This window comes from Muscardinus avellanarius, assembly GCF_963383645.1.
Source record: "Muscardinus avellanarius genome assembly, chromosome: 2".
Classification (NCBI taxonomy): Eukaryota; Metazoa; Chordata; class Mammalia; order Rodentia; family Gliridae; genus Muscardinus; species Muscardinus avellanarius.
Genome location: NC_137787.1, coordinates 108953410 through 108971788, shown reverse-complemented (window position 1 = coordinate 108971788; position 18379 = coordinate 108953410). Strand labels below are relative to the sequence as shown.

The 18379-nt window shown below is 39.6% G+C and overlaps 1 protein-coding gene across 1 annotated transcript in view; it reads right to left on the bottom strand.

Annotated features, from left to right (window-relative positions):
- PTPN4 (protein tyrosine phosphatase non-receptor type 4) overlaps positions 1–18379 on the bottom strand; it is a gene marked incomplete at both ends in the record, with an annotated part of 165389 nt that overhangs the window by 134574 nt on the left and 12436 nt on the right. The window contains one exon of the mRNA XM_080688801.1: positions 4424–4531. Within this exon, the coding sequence (XP_080544927.1) occupies positions 4424–4531 (108 nt within the window). The remainder of the gene's footprint in view (positions 1–4423; positions 4532–18379) is intronic.

The following is an 18379-nucleotide window of genomic DNA, read 5'->3' as shown; positions in this document are numbered from 1 at the left end:
CAAGTAGAGATTTACAGGTGTGTGCTGCTGTGTTCCATTAAATTATAAAGAACTAAAAGTAAACTATGCATCTTCATTATCAAAAACACAATACATCAAATCCAGGTGATTCTACCTTCAAACTATACTTAGAATTTACCAATTCTTCTCTACCTACTCTGTCACCATCTTTATTTCTGGTGTAGGTTCTAGCCATTGCCTTTTAATTGCTTTCTCAGCATCTAACCATTTCAATCTTGAATCTCCACACAGAAGCTAGCTAGAGTCGTCTTTTAAAATATACACTTGATTTTGTTACTTCTTTGCTTAATATCTCTTGATAATTCTTCATTTCATGGTTCAAAGTCCTTACTATGGCTATTCTTCTTTATGGTAACTTCATTACTCCAACAATCATCCACTGTCTTTATTTAATTTGCAACCTGATTAGTCACTGGCTGCTGTAACCAGAGTGATAAAATAAAAGTTATAGCCAGACATGGTGATGCACGCTTGTAACCTCAGCATTCGGGAGGCTGAGACAGGAGGATCGCAGTTCGCAGACAGCCTCAGCTACTTAGGCCCTCTGCAACTCAGGGAGACCCTGTTTCAAAATAAAGACTAAAAAATAGGGCTGGGGGTGTAACTCGAAGGTCAAATGCCCCTGGGTTCCATCCCCAATACTGCAATAAATAAATAAATAAACAAAGTTTGATATATACATAAATCCTTAGGTAAGTATAACCTTATCATGAATTAAAAGGTACTCCATGATCTCATATAATACTCAAACCTCATCTCTTATCCCCCCTTCACATGGCTCTATATTCCAGGCAAATTAAATATTTTCAATTCTTTAAATGTAGCACTCCAATCTATTTATTCTGAATCTTTGCATATGCTGCCTCTTCCTCTTCTTTCTGAAACACGTCTCTTTATCTCAGGTACCCCTGTGTTATTTCCTAAGAAAGTAAAACAGGATTAAGACAGATTGCCCCCCCCCCAAAAAAAAAGCCATTCAAGAGGTTTATGCAAGAGGTAATAAGATTATGAATTAAGTTTTATAACAGAAACATATGAAAGAAATACATATGTGAAATAGTATCATGCACTTTAGCAGCTATATTATACTAAATGTGTACTGGTGAGATAAGAGCCATCCTCTATTTGACTTTTGATAAAATAATTCAAGAACTTTGAGGAATATAAAAGAAATCTTCAAAGGATAAATAAAACCATTCCAAATGAATAGTTCTTCAGTAGTCTTAACTGTTGAACTGGAGCAATGATTTTCAAACCGTGGTTCTCTGGGCTTGCAATATTAGCATCACAAGGGAACCTGTTCAAAAGGCAGTCTTGAGCTCTACCAGACATTCTGACTCAAACTCTAGGCACAGAGCCCAAAAATCTGTATTTTAAGAAGCCTTCCAGATGTTAAGAAAGCTCAAGTTTGAAAATTATAAGGTTAGTGTATAGAAATAGTAAGTTACTGAAGTATCTAACTACAACACAATGAACTTGCAGAAAGATAAAGCCAACAGTGACTGATAATCTACCCACTGTTCTACTGATGGACACTGTAACTCAATTTAGAAGAAAAAAATATATGGGAATAATATAATCTCAAGACGTAGAACAACAGCATAATGATAAAGGCTACCAATCCATAGCTACCTTTAAATGGTTATAAAATTAATAAAAGTAGGCATTATGAATTATAACCACCTTCTTGTTTTCCTTATTCAACATATATTTACTATTAGACAAAACATTATTAAAGCTAAAGCTGTGGTAAACAGCTTTTAAAGTATGAGAAGCCGGGCGTGGTGGCGCACGCTTGTAATCCCCGCGCTTGGGAGTATTGCACAGGTTCGAAGCCAGCCTCAGCTACTTAGTGAGGCTCTCAGCAACTTAGTGAGACCCTACCTCCAAATAAAAAATAAAATGTCTGGGAGTATAGCCCGGAGGTAGAAAGCCTCTGGGCTCCACCCCTAGTACCACCAAAAAAAAAAAAAAAAAAAAAAAGTATGAGAAATCTCAAAAAAGCAAAGCTTTTCTCTAAGTAATTTCCTGTAGTAGATTCTAAAGAAAAAAAGAACCAGCTATGATTCTGTTTTGTTACTTATGAAACAAGAACAAAAAAGCTGGGTATTTTTTTAGTTTCCTAATTATAAATCAAATTAAATTAATTTCAATGTCTATGTGCCAAATGGTTCTTCTATAATACATAAATATATCCTATATCTATAAAATATGTCCACATACATGTAACACATACACATACATGTTATATATAAATAAACTTTAAAAGTGAACTGGGAGCTAGCCAAGAGTAAAATGGTGCACACCTATAATCCCAGCTACTCAGAAGCCTGAGGCAGGATTCATAGCCAACTTCAGCAACTTGGAGAAACCCTGTTCCAAAGTAAATAAAAAGGGCTAGGAATATAGCTCTCAAGGTATGAGTAAAATAGGCTTCAAAGTATGAGTAAAATATGTTTTACCTTTAGTTTAGCTTAAAATAATTTATTTTCACTAAGACTAGCTGGTCCTTGGTTTGTTTTTGTTCTTTGATGTACTGGGGATGGAACCCAGGGGCATTCTACCTCCAAGCTACACCCCCGGTCCTATTTTTTATTCTTTTTACTTTTTTCTTTCTTTCTGAAGATCTGAGGATGGAACCCAGGGACATTTGACCTCCGAACTACACCCCCTGTCCTATTTTTTATTCTTTATTTTGGAACAGGGTCTCACTAAGTTGCCAAGGGCCATACTGAGTAACTGAGGCTGTGCGTGAACCATGATCCTCTCATCTGAGCCTCCAGAATGCTGGGATTACAAGTGTGTGTCACCACGCCCAGCTCTTTTTACTTTTTGAAATAGGGTTTCTCTGACTTGCGAAGGGCCTCACTAAGTAGTTGAGGTTGTCTGAACCGCGATCCTCCCATCTCAGCCTCTTGAATGCTGGGATTACAAGCGTAAGCCACCACTCCCAGCCCTTGGTTTATTTTTATTTACATCATTCTCTTATTTTATTTTTCCTGGTAGGTTTGTAATACAAATTAATAAATGATGTCAAAAAATTGTAGCTCTATTTAACATTTCCTATTTACTTTCCACTAACGATTCATTCAGTGAACTAAGGATTCCGACTATGACAGAGAAAAAAACAAAAAAGTAAACCAAAAAAAAAGAAAGAAAGAAAAATACCCTTGCTTTTTCCTCATACATATTACTTATATTTTCTATAGACATCCTATTAATATAACCTTGTAAGTAAAATTCTTTTTTTCTTTTTTTGGTGTTTTGGTGTGTGTGTAGCACTGAGGATTAGATCCAGGATGTACCTCTGAGTACACTACCATCAATGTACTGAACTATGTTTCAGTACTTTGAAACATGGTCTTGTTAAGTTACTTTGCACCGGCCTCAAATTTGTGTTTCTCCTGTCTCATTCTCCCAAGTACTGGGATTACAGGCATGTGCCTCAGAGGATACTGTATTTTTTGTAAAAAAAAAAAAAAAAAAATCTCTCCTTGTACAACCACATAAATTTACAAAGAGCCGGGTGTGGTGGCCCACGCTTGTAATCCCCGTGCTTGGGAGGCGGAGACAGGAGGATCGCGCAGGTTCGAAGCCAGCCGCGCGCGCTGGCTTACGAGACCCTGTTTCCAAATAAAAATGTAAAAATAGGTCTGGGAGTGTAGCCCGGAGGTAGAAGGGCTTCCAGGAACCCCAGTACCACCAAAAAAAAAAAAAAAAAATGTCTAACTGATAAAGTAAACTCATCACATTACCTTCTAGTTCCATGATATGAGGTTTCTATGATGATGATGATGATGATGCACATTCTACCTATGAGCTATATTCCCATTCCTATTTTTCACTCTTTATTTTGAAATAGGGTCTCACTAAGCTACAGAGGGCCTCCCATGAACTTGCAATTCTGTCTCAGCCTTCCAAGTACTGGTATTACAAGTGTGCATCATCACACCCAGCTCAATGATACATTGTTTCTATTAAAAATGATACTGAATCATAAGTAAAAATGCCAAAGATTAGTGCAGCTATGAGATTTCCTCTCATTTGGGAAGGTCTCTTTTAAATATTCATACTTGGGAAACTTACACTGAACACATTAAGCGTTAGGTTAGAAATAGCTCTCTGTGAGTATCACAAAAAAGTATCTATTGAAGTCAAGAGACATAAATTAGACTTACTTTTAGGTTGTCTGAGACATACAATTAATAAAACTGACAGTAGACTTATAGGTTGACTTATAATTATGAAATTTTAAAGGTAATAATCTGATAAATTAAAACATGAAGAAAAGGGGAACAAAGTTAAATAACTCTGTTCAAATAAAAATTTTAAAACTCATCAAAACAGTGAACATTATAAATAAAAACTAAAATAAAAATGAAAGGCAATAGCTTAAACTTACTGGGTTGCCTGTGGGATCATCGGCCAACTGTAAGCCAAAATAGTCTCGCTCAGTCAAATCGAGATGCTTGAAGACTGTATCCAACAGAACTTGCCCCAGGTAGTGTTTCTGGAAGAAAATAAAACGAAATCAATTCTGATAGGCTACATATACTAGGCTTTTTAACTTGCTTCACTTTTTGTTCTTTTCTATTAAAATGGCAACTGTTTCTATACCAATGATTTGGTTCAAAGTAGATTTCAAATGTGCCACAATACTTTTTAGGCATACTGGTTCAGAGTACACAATAAATATAAAGATATAAAGAAAGCTTTGAAAATGTGTCCTACTTCCAGGATATCATCATGGTATTTTTGTTACTTTTATGTTGTCGTCACATTAAATGAACTATATATCCATATTATTATTCTTACGCTTTTTTTTTTTTTTTGGCAGCACTGGGGATGGAACGCAGGGGCATTTTACCTCCGAGCTACACCCCCAGCCCTATTTTTTATTCTTTATTTTGAAACAGGGTCTCACCGAATTGCCGAGGGTCTCACTAAGTAGCTGAGGCTGTCACTGAGTAGCTGAGGCTGTCCGCGAACCATGATCCTCCTGTCTTAGCTTTCCGAATGCTGGGACTACAAGCATGCACCACCACACCCGGCTATTATTCTTAGGCTTTTTATTCTTACATTTAAACTATGACTGGAAAAGTAATATTTTTGGTAAATTACAATGTTGTATAAAAAAGTACTACAGAAAGGAAAACAAAGATGGTAAAAAAAAAAGATATATGTAGCATTTAAGAAAGGATTACTATTTTCATTATAAAAGTGGAACCTTTTAACCTCATACCAAACCTATCATGCTGACAATATTATTTGTGTGCTTTAGTAAAAGTATAACTTCCCCAAGTTCCAAAGTTACTAAATTATGGTACAAACACAGGACTGGATAATTTCCTAAAAGAGAAATAAAACTGACAAAAGCACAGGAAAATAAAAAATAAGTTTATTAATAAAACTGGGAGCCAGGCATGGTGGGCGTGCTTGTAATCCTAGTACTTGGAAGGCTTAGACAGGAGGATCATGCAGGTTTGAAGCCACCCTCAGCTACTTAGTAAGACTCTCAGCAACTTAGTGAGACCCCATTTCCAAATAAAATATAAAATAGGTCTGGAAGTGTAGCCCGGAAGTAGAAAGCTCGTGGGTTCTATCCCCAGTAACACATACACAAAAATAATAAATATGAAATAAAATAAAACTGGAAAATTACAATGGAATGCAATGAGTAAATAATGCAAAAAAAACCCCCAGTGAGTAAAATAAAGATACTTATTATGGATAATATTTTGGCTAGATAAGATCTGTTGGGAAAACAATTTGGATATATTAAATAAGATCATTAATAATACTGGCTATTTCTTCTCTTTTGTGGTACAGGGGATTGAACCCAGGGGTATTCTACCTCCCAGCTACACCACAGCCTGGTTTTTTATTCTTTATTTTGAAACACAGACTTACTAAGTAGCTGTGATCCTCCTGTCTCAGCCTCCCAAGTACTGGTATTACAAGCATGCACCACCATGCCAGGCTAATCTTCTAGCATGCTAAACTGAGCGGCAAGATAAAATTCAACACGGCGGGGGGGGGGGGGGGACACAGCTATTCCTATCAGTAACAAAGTATTATTAAGATTATATCTAGAATATAATCTCAATAAATGTAAAATTTTGACATTTCCCAAAGGAAATGTCAAGTGATGCTTTGGATGATGCTAATTTTTTTTTTTTTTTCTTGTAGTACTGAGGACTGAACCCAGGGGCATCTACCTCGGAGCTATATCCCCAGCCCTATTTTTTCTCTTCTCTTTCTTTCTGTCTGTCTGTCTTTTTTTTTTGGTGGTACTGGAGATGGAACCCAGGGGTATTCTACCTCCAAGATACATCCTCAGCCCTATTTTTTATTCTTTATTTTGAAACAGGGTCTTACTGATTTGCAAAGGGCCTAAGTAGCTAAGGCTGTCTGTGAACCGCGATCCTCCTGTCTCAGCTTCCTGAATGCTGGGATTACAAGCTATTTTTTATTCTTTATTTTGAAAAGGTTCTCACTAAGTTGCAAAGGGCCTCACTAAGTTGCCGAAGCTGTCTGCGAATCATGATCCTCCTATCTCAGTCTCCCAAATGCTGGGATTACAAGTGTGGGCCACAATGCCAGGCTGATGCTAAATTTTAATAAAGAACATTAAATGATTAAAAGTAGTCAGGTCTTTTTTTGATCACCCCCCCAGATTGGTTGGAGGATGTTGCTGACAGCCTTGAAAACTTATTTCATCTAAAGCCAGGACCACCTAAACTGAAATCGAACCAGCAGCAACAGAATCACTGGTCATATGGTCTGGTTCTCCCAGGTTATAAATACCAGGGCCCTGGAAACAGCCTTGACCATCATGATCCTGTCAACCAGACTGACACAACTGGAACTGTGCTAAGCATACCAGAAACTGTTTATGGGGGGAGGGGTAACCTTTATCTGGTTTATAACCATGCAGAGTTTCAGAAGAAACTTAGGACAACACCTACTTTGGAGGCAACCTTGGCAAAGCTGTTTTCCAGGCCAAGAAAAGGGTTCTCAAGCCCTTTGACTTGGTCAAAGAAGGCGTCAAATGGCACCTGGAAAAAAAGAGACCCTGACAGATAAAGTCCTCCATCCCCCACACCCTAATAGTCTTCAAGAGTCTTCAGAGCCCACAGAAGGTCCCTTATTGGAGAGACATTTTGGAAACTCATCAGCGACAACGGTTTCATCTCTTCATCAGGAAAAGCAGAACCTTCCAGTAATTTGGGATCTGCTATAATGTCAGCAGGAGGTGGCCCCCAATAGATGATAATCAACAGGGCTCTGATGGAATGGGCAATTCCTTAGGAGATTGGCACTGCGATTTTATCTGGCTGGGGAATCGAGTGGTCACCAAGTCCACTGGAACCTGCCCAGATACAACCTCCACCAATATCTCCAAATCACCTCCAATGGGAGTAACTATCAACTTGGAGATGCCTACTTTGGCTACAGCACCCTCTGGTGGTACTTTCATTCTAACCGCTTCCACAGTTACTGGAGCCCCTGAGACTGGCAGTGACTCATCAATAACCACTGGGGATTCTGACATGCACATCAAAATCTTCAATATCCAAGTCAAGGAAGTCATGATGCAAGATAGTTACCACCATCCTAATAACCTTACCAACATGGTTCAGGTCTTTTATGGACAATAAGTACCAGCTCCCTTAAGTTAGCAGCAGTACCACAGAAGGTAGCCTTCCAGACACCAAGTCTTCGTCCTCCCCCAGTATGCCTAAGCAACAATGAATGACACTCCCGGTAGCGGATCAGCCACCATGTTTAATCCCACACAGTTCCTTCTTTTGTTTCAAATATTTCCTATCTAAAATGCTGAGAATGAGCCGGGGCATGGTGGCGCATGCTTGTAATTCCAGTACTTGGAAGGCTGAGACAGGAGGATCGTGCAGTTTCAATGTCAGCCACTGAGGCTTGCAGCAACTTAGTGAGACCTTATTTCCAAATAAAATATAAAACAGGTCTGGGAGTATAGCCTGGAGGTAGAAGGCCCCTGGGTTTCATCCACAGTACCACACCAAAAAAAAAAAAAAAAAAAAAAAAAAAAATGCTGAGAATAGGCAACAATTTTTGTGTGTGTGTGGTACCAGGAGCATTCTACCTCCAAGCTACACCCCAGACCTATTTTTTATTCTTTATTTTGAAACAAGGTCTCACTGAGTTGCAAATGGCCTCACTAAGTTGCTGAGGCTGTGTGCTAACTATGACGCTCCTGTGTCAGCATCCCAAATGCTGGGATTACAAGCATGTGCCACCATGCCTGGTCTAACAATTTTAAATTTACCTATGACTTTGAAGAAGTATCTTGCCACACAGGCTTTTCTCCCTGTCAGAACTTCTTCAAATTATCCAAGCCTCTGGTGGACTAGTACCTGTGGAAACTTCAAGGTACAAAAGCTATGGGAGAATTTCAGTTCCTGAAAATGGTGGCTGAAGAGTATGCCACTCAATACAAAAACTGGTTTACGGGAACGCATGAGCAATCAAGAATTTAACACGACCACTCTGAACAGCAATAGGCCTAATCCTAGCCATCAATATGCAAGGTGCTGATGCTCAATTCCTAGAGAATGACTTTTATGAGTACTATGCCTGCTGGGTTGACCATCAAGATGGAAGGCAATAATTGCTACAACTCTCACTTGGCTACTTCCGGCAAGACCAATGTTCCCATTCAAAATGTTCTCATTACCAGTGAATAAGAGACTGCGCCAGTCAACACCTAAGCTGGACAATTTTTGTGTGTGTGTGTGTGGGTCTAGGGATGGAACCCAGCGGTATTTGACCTCCAAGCTACAACTCCTGCCCTATTTCATATTTTTATTTTGAAACAGGGTCTCACTAAGTTGCAGAGGGCCTCACTAAGTAGCTGAGGCTGTCCGTGAACCATGATCCTCTGGTCTCAGCCTCCCAAATGCTGGGATTACAAGCATGTGACACCATGCCTGTATTATGCTGGACAATTTCTGGTGCAGATTGCTAACAACAATCAAGCTGATGGCACCACCCCAGGTGTACAAGATGTCAACTTTATTTATTTATTTATTTGGGTGGTACTGGGGGTGGAACCCAGAGGCTATACCTTCGGGCTATACTCTCAGACCCATTTTATATTTTATTTGGAAACAGGGTCTCACTAAGTTGCTGAGAGCCTCACTAAGTAGCTGAGGCTGGCTTCGAACCTGTGCGATCCTCCTGTCTCAGCCTCCCAAGCGCGAGGATTATGAGCGTGCGCCACCACACCCGGCTTAAGATATCAACTTTAGAGGAGTGGTCCTGGGCTCCATCTGGATGAACTGAGATGTCTACCTCCAAGGACTCATTTGGTCCAAGATTCCAAATACGGGAGCTCATTTCTATCCTCTGGCTATCAGGGGATTTGGACTGAAACGTCCCCCTCCCATGATGATCATCAAGAGTTCAACTGAGCCGAGCAACGTCATTAGCCTTCTCCATGTTCCGGTCAACAGTCTCATCTCTCAATATGCCACAGGTCAAGTGCAATGGAGATTGGGAGTTGCACAAAAACAGCCAGAGGTGGAACTGAGGGCCTAGCAAATGCGTTTTCATCACTCAATGACTCAGCAATATATAAGGGGGAAAAAAGCTGTTAATGATTTACTAGCCATAAAACTATTAGCCAATTAAAGCCAGCCAGATGTTAAAAAATGATTGGCCATAAAAAATATAAAGTCCAATGCATTTCCAATATCTTTCATGCTGAGCTGGCTTGCTTACTCATCAATATATCTGAGTCATCCTTGCAGCTGGTACCCTTTTACCAGATTGTGATAAAATTGCCAATGAACTTTGCCACCAATGTTCTAGGCCTGTACGAAGAAGTCCAAGACAGGTAGCTCAATTTTTGAGCAAAACTGCCATCTGAATCTGACATGGATTCTATTTTGATTGACGATCTATATGTGGGCTTGCCAAGAAGATCCACTATGAGATGAACATCAAGTGGTTTACCCAGGTAAAAAAAATAAGGACTTTAAATATTTTCACCAGCTGGAAAAGGAGGAGAATGGCCACCACATTCACATGGTGTTTAAATGTGGGACCAATGATCTGATGGTAGTGGGCCAGTATACGAACCAGATGAAGAAACAGGTCATCAATTGGGTCTACACAGGAAAAGTTCCCGCCATCAAGGACTGAACACACATTTGTAAAAGAAAGCATTAGTGGAGCTACGCGCATGCAAGACCAGGGCTTCATACAGACGTACCTGTTGCCTAAGTGCCAATCAGCTGCAGTGGGTGTGGAATTCCATGAGTAAGTATTTAAGTGTGATGCTCACAGGAGCTCTCTTGCATACTCTCTCATTTAGGAGCCAAATACTCCACTGAATAAGAGTAAAACTGCTGATCAACTGGATGGTGGAGAATGGAATTACTATGGAGAAGCAATGGATCCCTGAGAATCAAGAAACCTACTTCAGTTTCAATGTGAGCTCCAATAGCAGGTCACAGATAAAGTCAGCACTGGACAATGAGACCAAGGTCATGACACTGACCAAGAATGTGGAGGACTACCTGATTGGGAGTCGCCTGAAGACATTACACAGAATTGGATCTGGCAGATTTTTCCTAGAACAGCTATGATCTGGCCTATGTTGGTGGCATTCTTGTTGGCTGGTGTCAGCACTGATTTTGGAAACGCAACACTGTCTGGCTCTATGGGCCTGCTACTATCAGCAAAACCAATAGTGCCGAAGCCATTTCTCAAGCTGCCTCATTCGAGAGTGCATCAACTGGATCAGTGAGAACTTTCCCTTCAACGACTGCCTCCACAAGATGATCATCTGGTGGGAGAAGCAAAAGATGACTTCAACCTCCAAGAGTGCCAAGTGATCAGGAGCACAAAGGCTATTTTGGGCAGCAGTAGGTGCATGTTGACCAAAAGTGCAAGGCCTCGCAGCAGATCAACCCCACTCCCAATCATAGTCACCAGCAACACTGACATGTGCATGTGGTCAATGGTAACAGGACCACCTATGAACACAAACAGCTGCTGCAGGACCGGACATTTAAGATCCTACTGGTCAATGAAATATTATTTATATAAGGCAAATATTAGAAAACAGAGTAGTAAATAGTGGTGTTATTTTACCACTATTTTTTCTTTTATTAGCTACAGTCATTTGGAAGCTTCCAGCTGTAAATCAAAATAAAATCTCAAAGCTGAAATATTAAGGGCATTTTTTTCATATAATGGAAAGTATAAAGGCACAACAGATTCCAGAACTAGCTAACTTACCAAAGAAGAAACATAATCAATAACGATATTTCTTTCCAACTCTCTTAGCTACATTCCAGTGATGACCCTATATTTGGGCCATTTAGCAAGATTATCATCCAATTCCAAGATTCATACCCACACATAACAATGTTCAAAAAAACAAACCTCCTTACAAAGTTACCTTACAAAGAGCTTCCCTTCATGTCCTACTTAGCAGAACTGGTTCAAATGACTATTTGCCAAACTCATCAATGGTAGAAAGTATGTGCTTCAAACAGTGCTTCTCAGGTTAATGAACACATATTATCCCAGTACTCGGGAGGCTGGGACAGGAGGATTACAGATTACAGGAAAGCCTCAGCAAGTAGTGAGACTCTCATCAATTTAGCAAGACCCTGTTTTCAAATAAATAAAATCAGGCTGGGGGTATAAAGTTCCACTGTGTTCAATCCCCAGTACCACACACACACACCAAAACACCCAAACCAGTGCTTCTTAATGCTGTTGCTCATTCAATTGTCGTGTGTGTGTGTGTGTGTGTGTGTGTGTGTATTTTTTTTTTGGTGTTACTAGGGAGTGAACCCCCTCCCCCAGGGCATTCTACCTCTGAGCTATATCCCCAGTCTTATTATTATTATATTTTTGGTGGTACTGGGGGTGGAACCCAGAGGCTTTCTACCTCCGGGATATACTCCCAGACTTTTTTTTTAATATTTTATTTGGAAACAGGGTCTCACTAAGTTGCTGAAAGCCTCACTCAGTAGCTGAGGCTGGTTTCGAACCTGTGCGATCCTCCTGTCTCAGCCTCCCAAGCGGGGGGGGGGGGGGATGATTGCAAGCGCGCCACCATGCCCAGCCCTCCAGTCTTATTTTTATTTTAAAAAGAAGCTCACTAGCTGGGCGTGGTGGCACATGCTTGTAATCCCCGAGCTTGGGAGGCAGAGGCAGGAGGATCACACAGGTTTGAAGCCAGCCCCAGGCGCTGGCTTAGGAGACCCTGTTTCCAAATAAAAAATGTAAAAATAGGTCTGGGAGTGTAGCCCGGAGGTAGAAGGGCTTCCAGGAACCCCAGTACCACCACAAAAAAAAAAAAAAAAAAAAAAAAATCTCACTAAATTTCAGAGGGCCTCACGTAAGTTGGCCTTGAACCTGAAATCCTCCAGTATCAGCCTCTCAAGTATTAGGACTACGGGCACATGCCACCCTACTCAGCTTACAAGGATTTTTTTTTTAGTGTTGATGTCACCTACCTTCCCATCTCCCACCTATTCTGATTAAATTAATCAGAGGAAGAGACCAAGCATTACATTTTTAGAGCGCTACTGAGGTGAGACTAATGTACTTTATTAGAAAGACTCATTTCTTGCTATTCCCCTCCAGTTGATCATAACTAACAGACATACTAAAACACTTAATTTTTTTAAAAAAATCTGATATAAAGAAAAAAGATGACAAAACCGTGGGCAGATCATTTATAGCTTCTGTACAATAATACAGACGTTGAGAATAAAGTCAGAAAGATAAACATAGTGGCACACTCTTATAACTCCAATACTTGGGAGGCTGAGACAGGAGGATCACAAGTTCGAGGACAGTCTCAGCAACTTAGGCCCTCCACAACTTAATGATACTCTGATTCCAAATAAAAAATAAAATACAGCTGGAGGTGTAGCTCAGTGGTACAATGCCCCTCCGTTCAATCCCTAGGACAAAAAAAAAAAAAAAAAAGATAAATTAAGAGACTACAATTGTACAATTGCAGTAAATCAAGTATCATGGAAGGCTTAAAGACTAGGGTATTGTTAAAAGAGAATGAACTCGCCGGGCGTGGTGGCGCATGCTTGTAATCCCCGCGCTTGGGAGGCAGAGACAGGAGGATCGTGCAGGTTCGAAGCCAGCCACGCACGCTGGCTTAGGAGACCCTGTTTCCAAATAAAAATGTAAAAATAGGTCTGGGAGTGTAGCCCGGAGGTAGAAGGGCTTCCAGGAACCCCAGTACCACCAAAAAAATAAAAAAAAAAATAAAAGAGAATGAACTCAAATGGACCTATTAAAAAAGCAGAATTGAGAATTGGCAGGATGGGACATTATAGATGATGCATTCAGGTATCTGGATTGGTCAAATGTGTACTTGGTGGTGCCATTCACTTATTTTTTTTTTAATTTTTAATTGGTGCACTGTATTCATACATCATAGTGGGATACATACTTTTGTAGACATACATGCACACATTGCCCAGTCAGCCCCCACCCGATCCCCACCCCATTCTCTCCCTATCCCTCCCTCCCATGCTTGGCTTAGTGGTTGACATCTAGTATTATAGCAATTTATCAAAAATTAAAAATGATAATCTCACAACAGTTTCATTTGTCTGATACCAAGCTTTTGATGACTTAAATATAACATTTCAATATTTCTTTTTGCTTTCTTACCAGAGAATCTATTTTTTCTATTTTTTAGGTGAAACTATCATATATTTATATATTTATTTTTCAGAAAAAAAAATCTATCCTAATATGGAATATGGACCCTAGCTACCCACAACGATCTTGAAAAAGAACAAAGCTAGAAGATGTATATTTTCTGATTTCAAACCATATAAAGCTACAATAATTGAAACAGTGTAGTACTATTCTAAAGGCAGATATATAAACCATTGGAGTTAAATAAAAGCCTAGAGCTAAATTCTTCCCTATATTGTCAAGTTATTTTTGACAAGGTTTCCACGAACATTTGGTGGTGGGAATAATAATCTTTTAACTAAATATTGTTGAAAAATAATAATTACATGGAAAAGAATAAAATTGGACCCTTACCTAATCCCATATACAAGTATTAACTCAAAATAGATAAAAGACCTAAATATAAATCTTAAGACTATAAACTTTTAGGAGAAAATCTGGGTCATAAAACCTCACAACATTGAAATTGGCAGTGATTTCTTGGTTATGATTTCAATGGCACAGGCAACAGAAGAGTATACAAACTCCCTAAAAAATAAAAAACATATTGTATATCCAAAGACAATGTAAACAGAGTTAACAGTTACTAATAGAATGGGATAAAATATTTCCAAATGCTATATCTGAAGGTATATTAATATTCCAACTAGAAATCCTAAAAACAACAATAAAGGCAAACAATACCCTTTAGAGATAGGTAAAAGACTAACATAAATAATGAATCTCCACAGATAACCAATTTTAGTTGTCTGTTGGATGGAAAGTCATGTTTCTCTAGTTCTGATGTGTGTTACCTATTTCTTCTTTGTAGTTAATCTCTTTGAGTATTTTCTCTAGCGCTGGTTTTGAAGACATAAATTCCTTCAGTTTCTGTTTGTTATGGAAGCTTCTTATTTCTCCATCTAATTTGATAGAAAGTTTTGCTGGGTAGGAAATTTTTGGCTGGAAGTTGTTTTCTTTCAAAATTGGGAATATGTTACTCCAAGCCCTTCTGGCTCTCATAACTTGGTTTGGGAAGTCTGGAGTGATTCTAATTGGTTTGCCTCTGAATGTCACTTGGCCCTTTGCTTTTGTTGCCTTTAAGATTCTCTGCTTGGCTTCCACATTGGTCATTTTGACAATTATGTGGCGTGGGGATCCTCTTCTCCGATCCTGTCTAAAGGGAGTTCTATACGTTTCCTGGACCTGTGTATCGACCTCTTGCTCTATGTCTGGAAAATTTTCTGCTATTACTTCCTTGAAGAGATTGTTGATCCCTTTGGTTTCACTTTCTTTTCCCTCCTCTATTCCAATTATTCTTAGGTTAGCTCTCTTAAAATGGGCCCATATTTCTTCAATATCAGATTCCTGCTGTCGGATATTTTTTTCTAGATTAGAAACTATGCGTTCATTTTTGGAATGATCATCTTCTAAGAGCGAGATTCTGTTCTCCATGTGTTCTAATCGGTTGTTTGTGCTTTGAATTGAGGCCTTTACTTCATTAATTGCATCCTTTATCTCTTTTTGGCTCTCTCTGAGTTCTTTTCGAAGCACCTCTATTATTTCTACAGTTATTTTCCTGATTTGATCTTCTAGAAATCTCTGATTTTCTGTTTTATCGGGTTCTGATGTTGTGGGGTTGTGGGCATTTATTACTCCAGTATTATTCCTCTTTCCCATGATTTCGGAAGTTTGTGCCTTCTCTGGGTTCTTCCCTTGGGTCACTATGACTTCACTTAAGGTGCTCTGGATCTCGAGTCAGTAGTATCTCAGACCCCACTACTCCTTTACTGGGTTGTATCACAGAGTCTCCGACCCAGAGAGTCGATAGAGGCTGCTTTAGACTGTGGGGGGTGCCAGGTTGCACGTTCTCCTATGGTGTGATATCACTGCCACCGCCCCTCTCCCACTGGGTCAAGTCCCAGTGAGTACAGTACTGGGATTTCTCCGCTGTGGCCCGCAATTTGACTCACTGTTCTTGAGTACGCAGATGTAGCTGTACTGAATTCGGTGAATTCGCTGCTGCTGCTGGTGGTGGCAATATGGCGCCGCTGCTCCCATTCACTTATAAAAGGAACAGTGTAAGAAACACTGCAGTACACAGGAAAGTCAGTTTCAAAACCAAAATAGCCGGGCGTGGTGGCGCACGCTTGTAATCCCCGCGCTTGGGAGGCAAAGACAGGAGGATTGCGCAGGTTCGAAGCCAGCTGTGCGCGTTGGCTTAGGAGACCCTGTTTCCAAATATAAAAATGTAAAAATAGGTCTGGGAGTGTAGCCCGGAGGTAGAAGGGCTTCCAGGAACCCCAGTACCACCAAAAAAAAAAAACAAAAACAAAATAAAAAATAGGACAGGGGGTGCAACTTGGAGGTCCAATGCCCCTGGGTTCCATCCCCACAACCGCAAAAAAAAAAAAAACTTAATATTTGAATAGTATGAGTCAACCAAAGGAAGAAAGGGTAGAAAAGTTAAAAATTCAACTCAAAAGTAATATGAATAAATTAGTATTAGTCCACTATTTTTTGCCAACAATACAATGCCACAGATTGGGTAAGTTTTAACCAAAAGAAGTTTATTTTAGCTCATGGTTATGAAGGTGCATGGTCAAGGGGTCACACCTCATGCTGGCCTTCTTGCTGGCAGAGTTCTAAGGCAGTGCAGTGCATCACATGGCAAGAGAGGTAAGGCGTGTATCTGGTTCTGTCTCTCTCTTTTGGACTCTCTCCCTCTTCCCATAATCACTAGGATTTGCCTAGTGTATGCAATGCCCTGAGTACCTCAATACCACCAAAAACAAACAAAAACTTCACTAAGATTTAATCATGGGAGCTCTACACCAATGACTTTAATTCCAAACACCTTTCAAAGACCCCATTTCTATAGCCAAATTGTCAATTTATAAGATAGAAGGAGGAAAAGCCAAATAATACAGAATTCCAAAAATAAAGTATGGATTCTACAGTTGAAAATTGCAGGGTTCTATAGTTTTGCTATATATCAGTCAACAGAAAACTATTCCTATACAGAAAAGAGCCCCAAGAAGTAAAGAGTTATGGCTAATGAAGTTCATAACAAAACCAAATACAAACTATTGCCAAACACTGTGGGTGTGTGTGTGTGTGTGTGTGTGTGTGTGTGTGTGTAGACTCATTTACTCATTATAACAACCCTATGAACTAAGTTCTATTAAGACTTTAAGAGTGAAGGTGCTGAGCCACAGAGAGTGAGTTATGTGGATCTAAAGTCACCTACAGCCGTTATGTAATACTTTGCTTCAAATAATTATTTTGCCTTTGTCAACAATGAAAAACTATTATACTTAGTCCTTCCATCTGAAGTGTTAATTACTTAAGCCAATAATACACAATTGCTTTGTATAGCCTATTTTAAAATACCAACTTCCTTTTCCAGCAATATGGCAGACTAGATAAGCAAAAAGTCATGCAACAGAATACCTAGACATGCTTAGCAAAACATAATAAATATTACTTTAATTTCACTGTTCGGCTGAAAAGAAATCCCCAGCACGCAGAAGGGAAAAAATAGAATTTGGGTGTAAACTACACTATGCTGTCATAAAAAGGCTTGTTAATGAAAAATATGGGTTTATCACACACAGGTGTGACAATGTGCAGGCTCGAGAGCCAAATAAGGTGAAATACAGAACTAAGGCTTTCCTGTCTAGGCACCAGTGATGCACACCTGTAATCTCAGTACTGGAAGGTTAAGACAGGAGGATCAGTTTCAAAGCCAGCCTCAGCAACTTAGCAAGACCCTGTTTCAAAATAAAAAGGGCTGGTGTTTATCTTGGAGTTAGAATGAAAGTTCAATCCTCTGTTTAAAAAAAAAAAAAAAAAAAAAAGGAAAAAGAGTTTCTCATTGAATGCCAGCCCCTATGGATGGCAACACTCTCAGTAAAGGATAAACTAGGGGGAGAAAGGTCCTCCCACCAGCTCAGAATGAGAACAAAGAGGTTTCTCTGTCTTTACCTGGGATTTCGATGAAGAAGAAAAGGGCTCTCCTAAAAATTCATTACCATGAGACTGCCTTTACATGGATTTGAAATTTGATTTTACACTTTCTACTGTTTACAGAATCTCAAAAGTGAAAGACTGTGATGGCAAAAATAGAATTGGTTAAAAACAAAATATAAGTCAAGAAACACACCCCCCCCCATTACTGGGGATTGAACCTAGGAGCATTCTACCTCTAAGCTACACTTCTAGCCCTATTTTTTATTCTTTACTTTTTTTTTTTTTTTTTTTTTGGTGGTACTGGGATTCTTGGAAACCCTTCTACCTCCGGGCTACACTCCTAGACACCTATTTTTTTAATATATATTTTTATTTGGAAAGGGTCTCTTAAGCCAGCACAGCTGGCTTCGAACCTGCCCGATCCTCCTGTCTCCGCCTCCCAAGCGTGGGGATTACAAGCGTGTGCCACCACACCCGGCTATTCTTTATTTTTTTTATTATTATTATTATTTTTTTTTTTTGGTGGTACTGGGGTTCCTTGGAAGCCCTTCTACCTCCGGCTACACTCCTAGACCTATTTTATATTTTTAATTGGAATCAGGGTCTCTTAAACCAGCACAGCTGGCTTTGAACCTGCGCGATCCTCCTGTCTGCGCCTCCCAAGCGCAGGGATTAC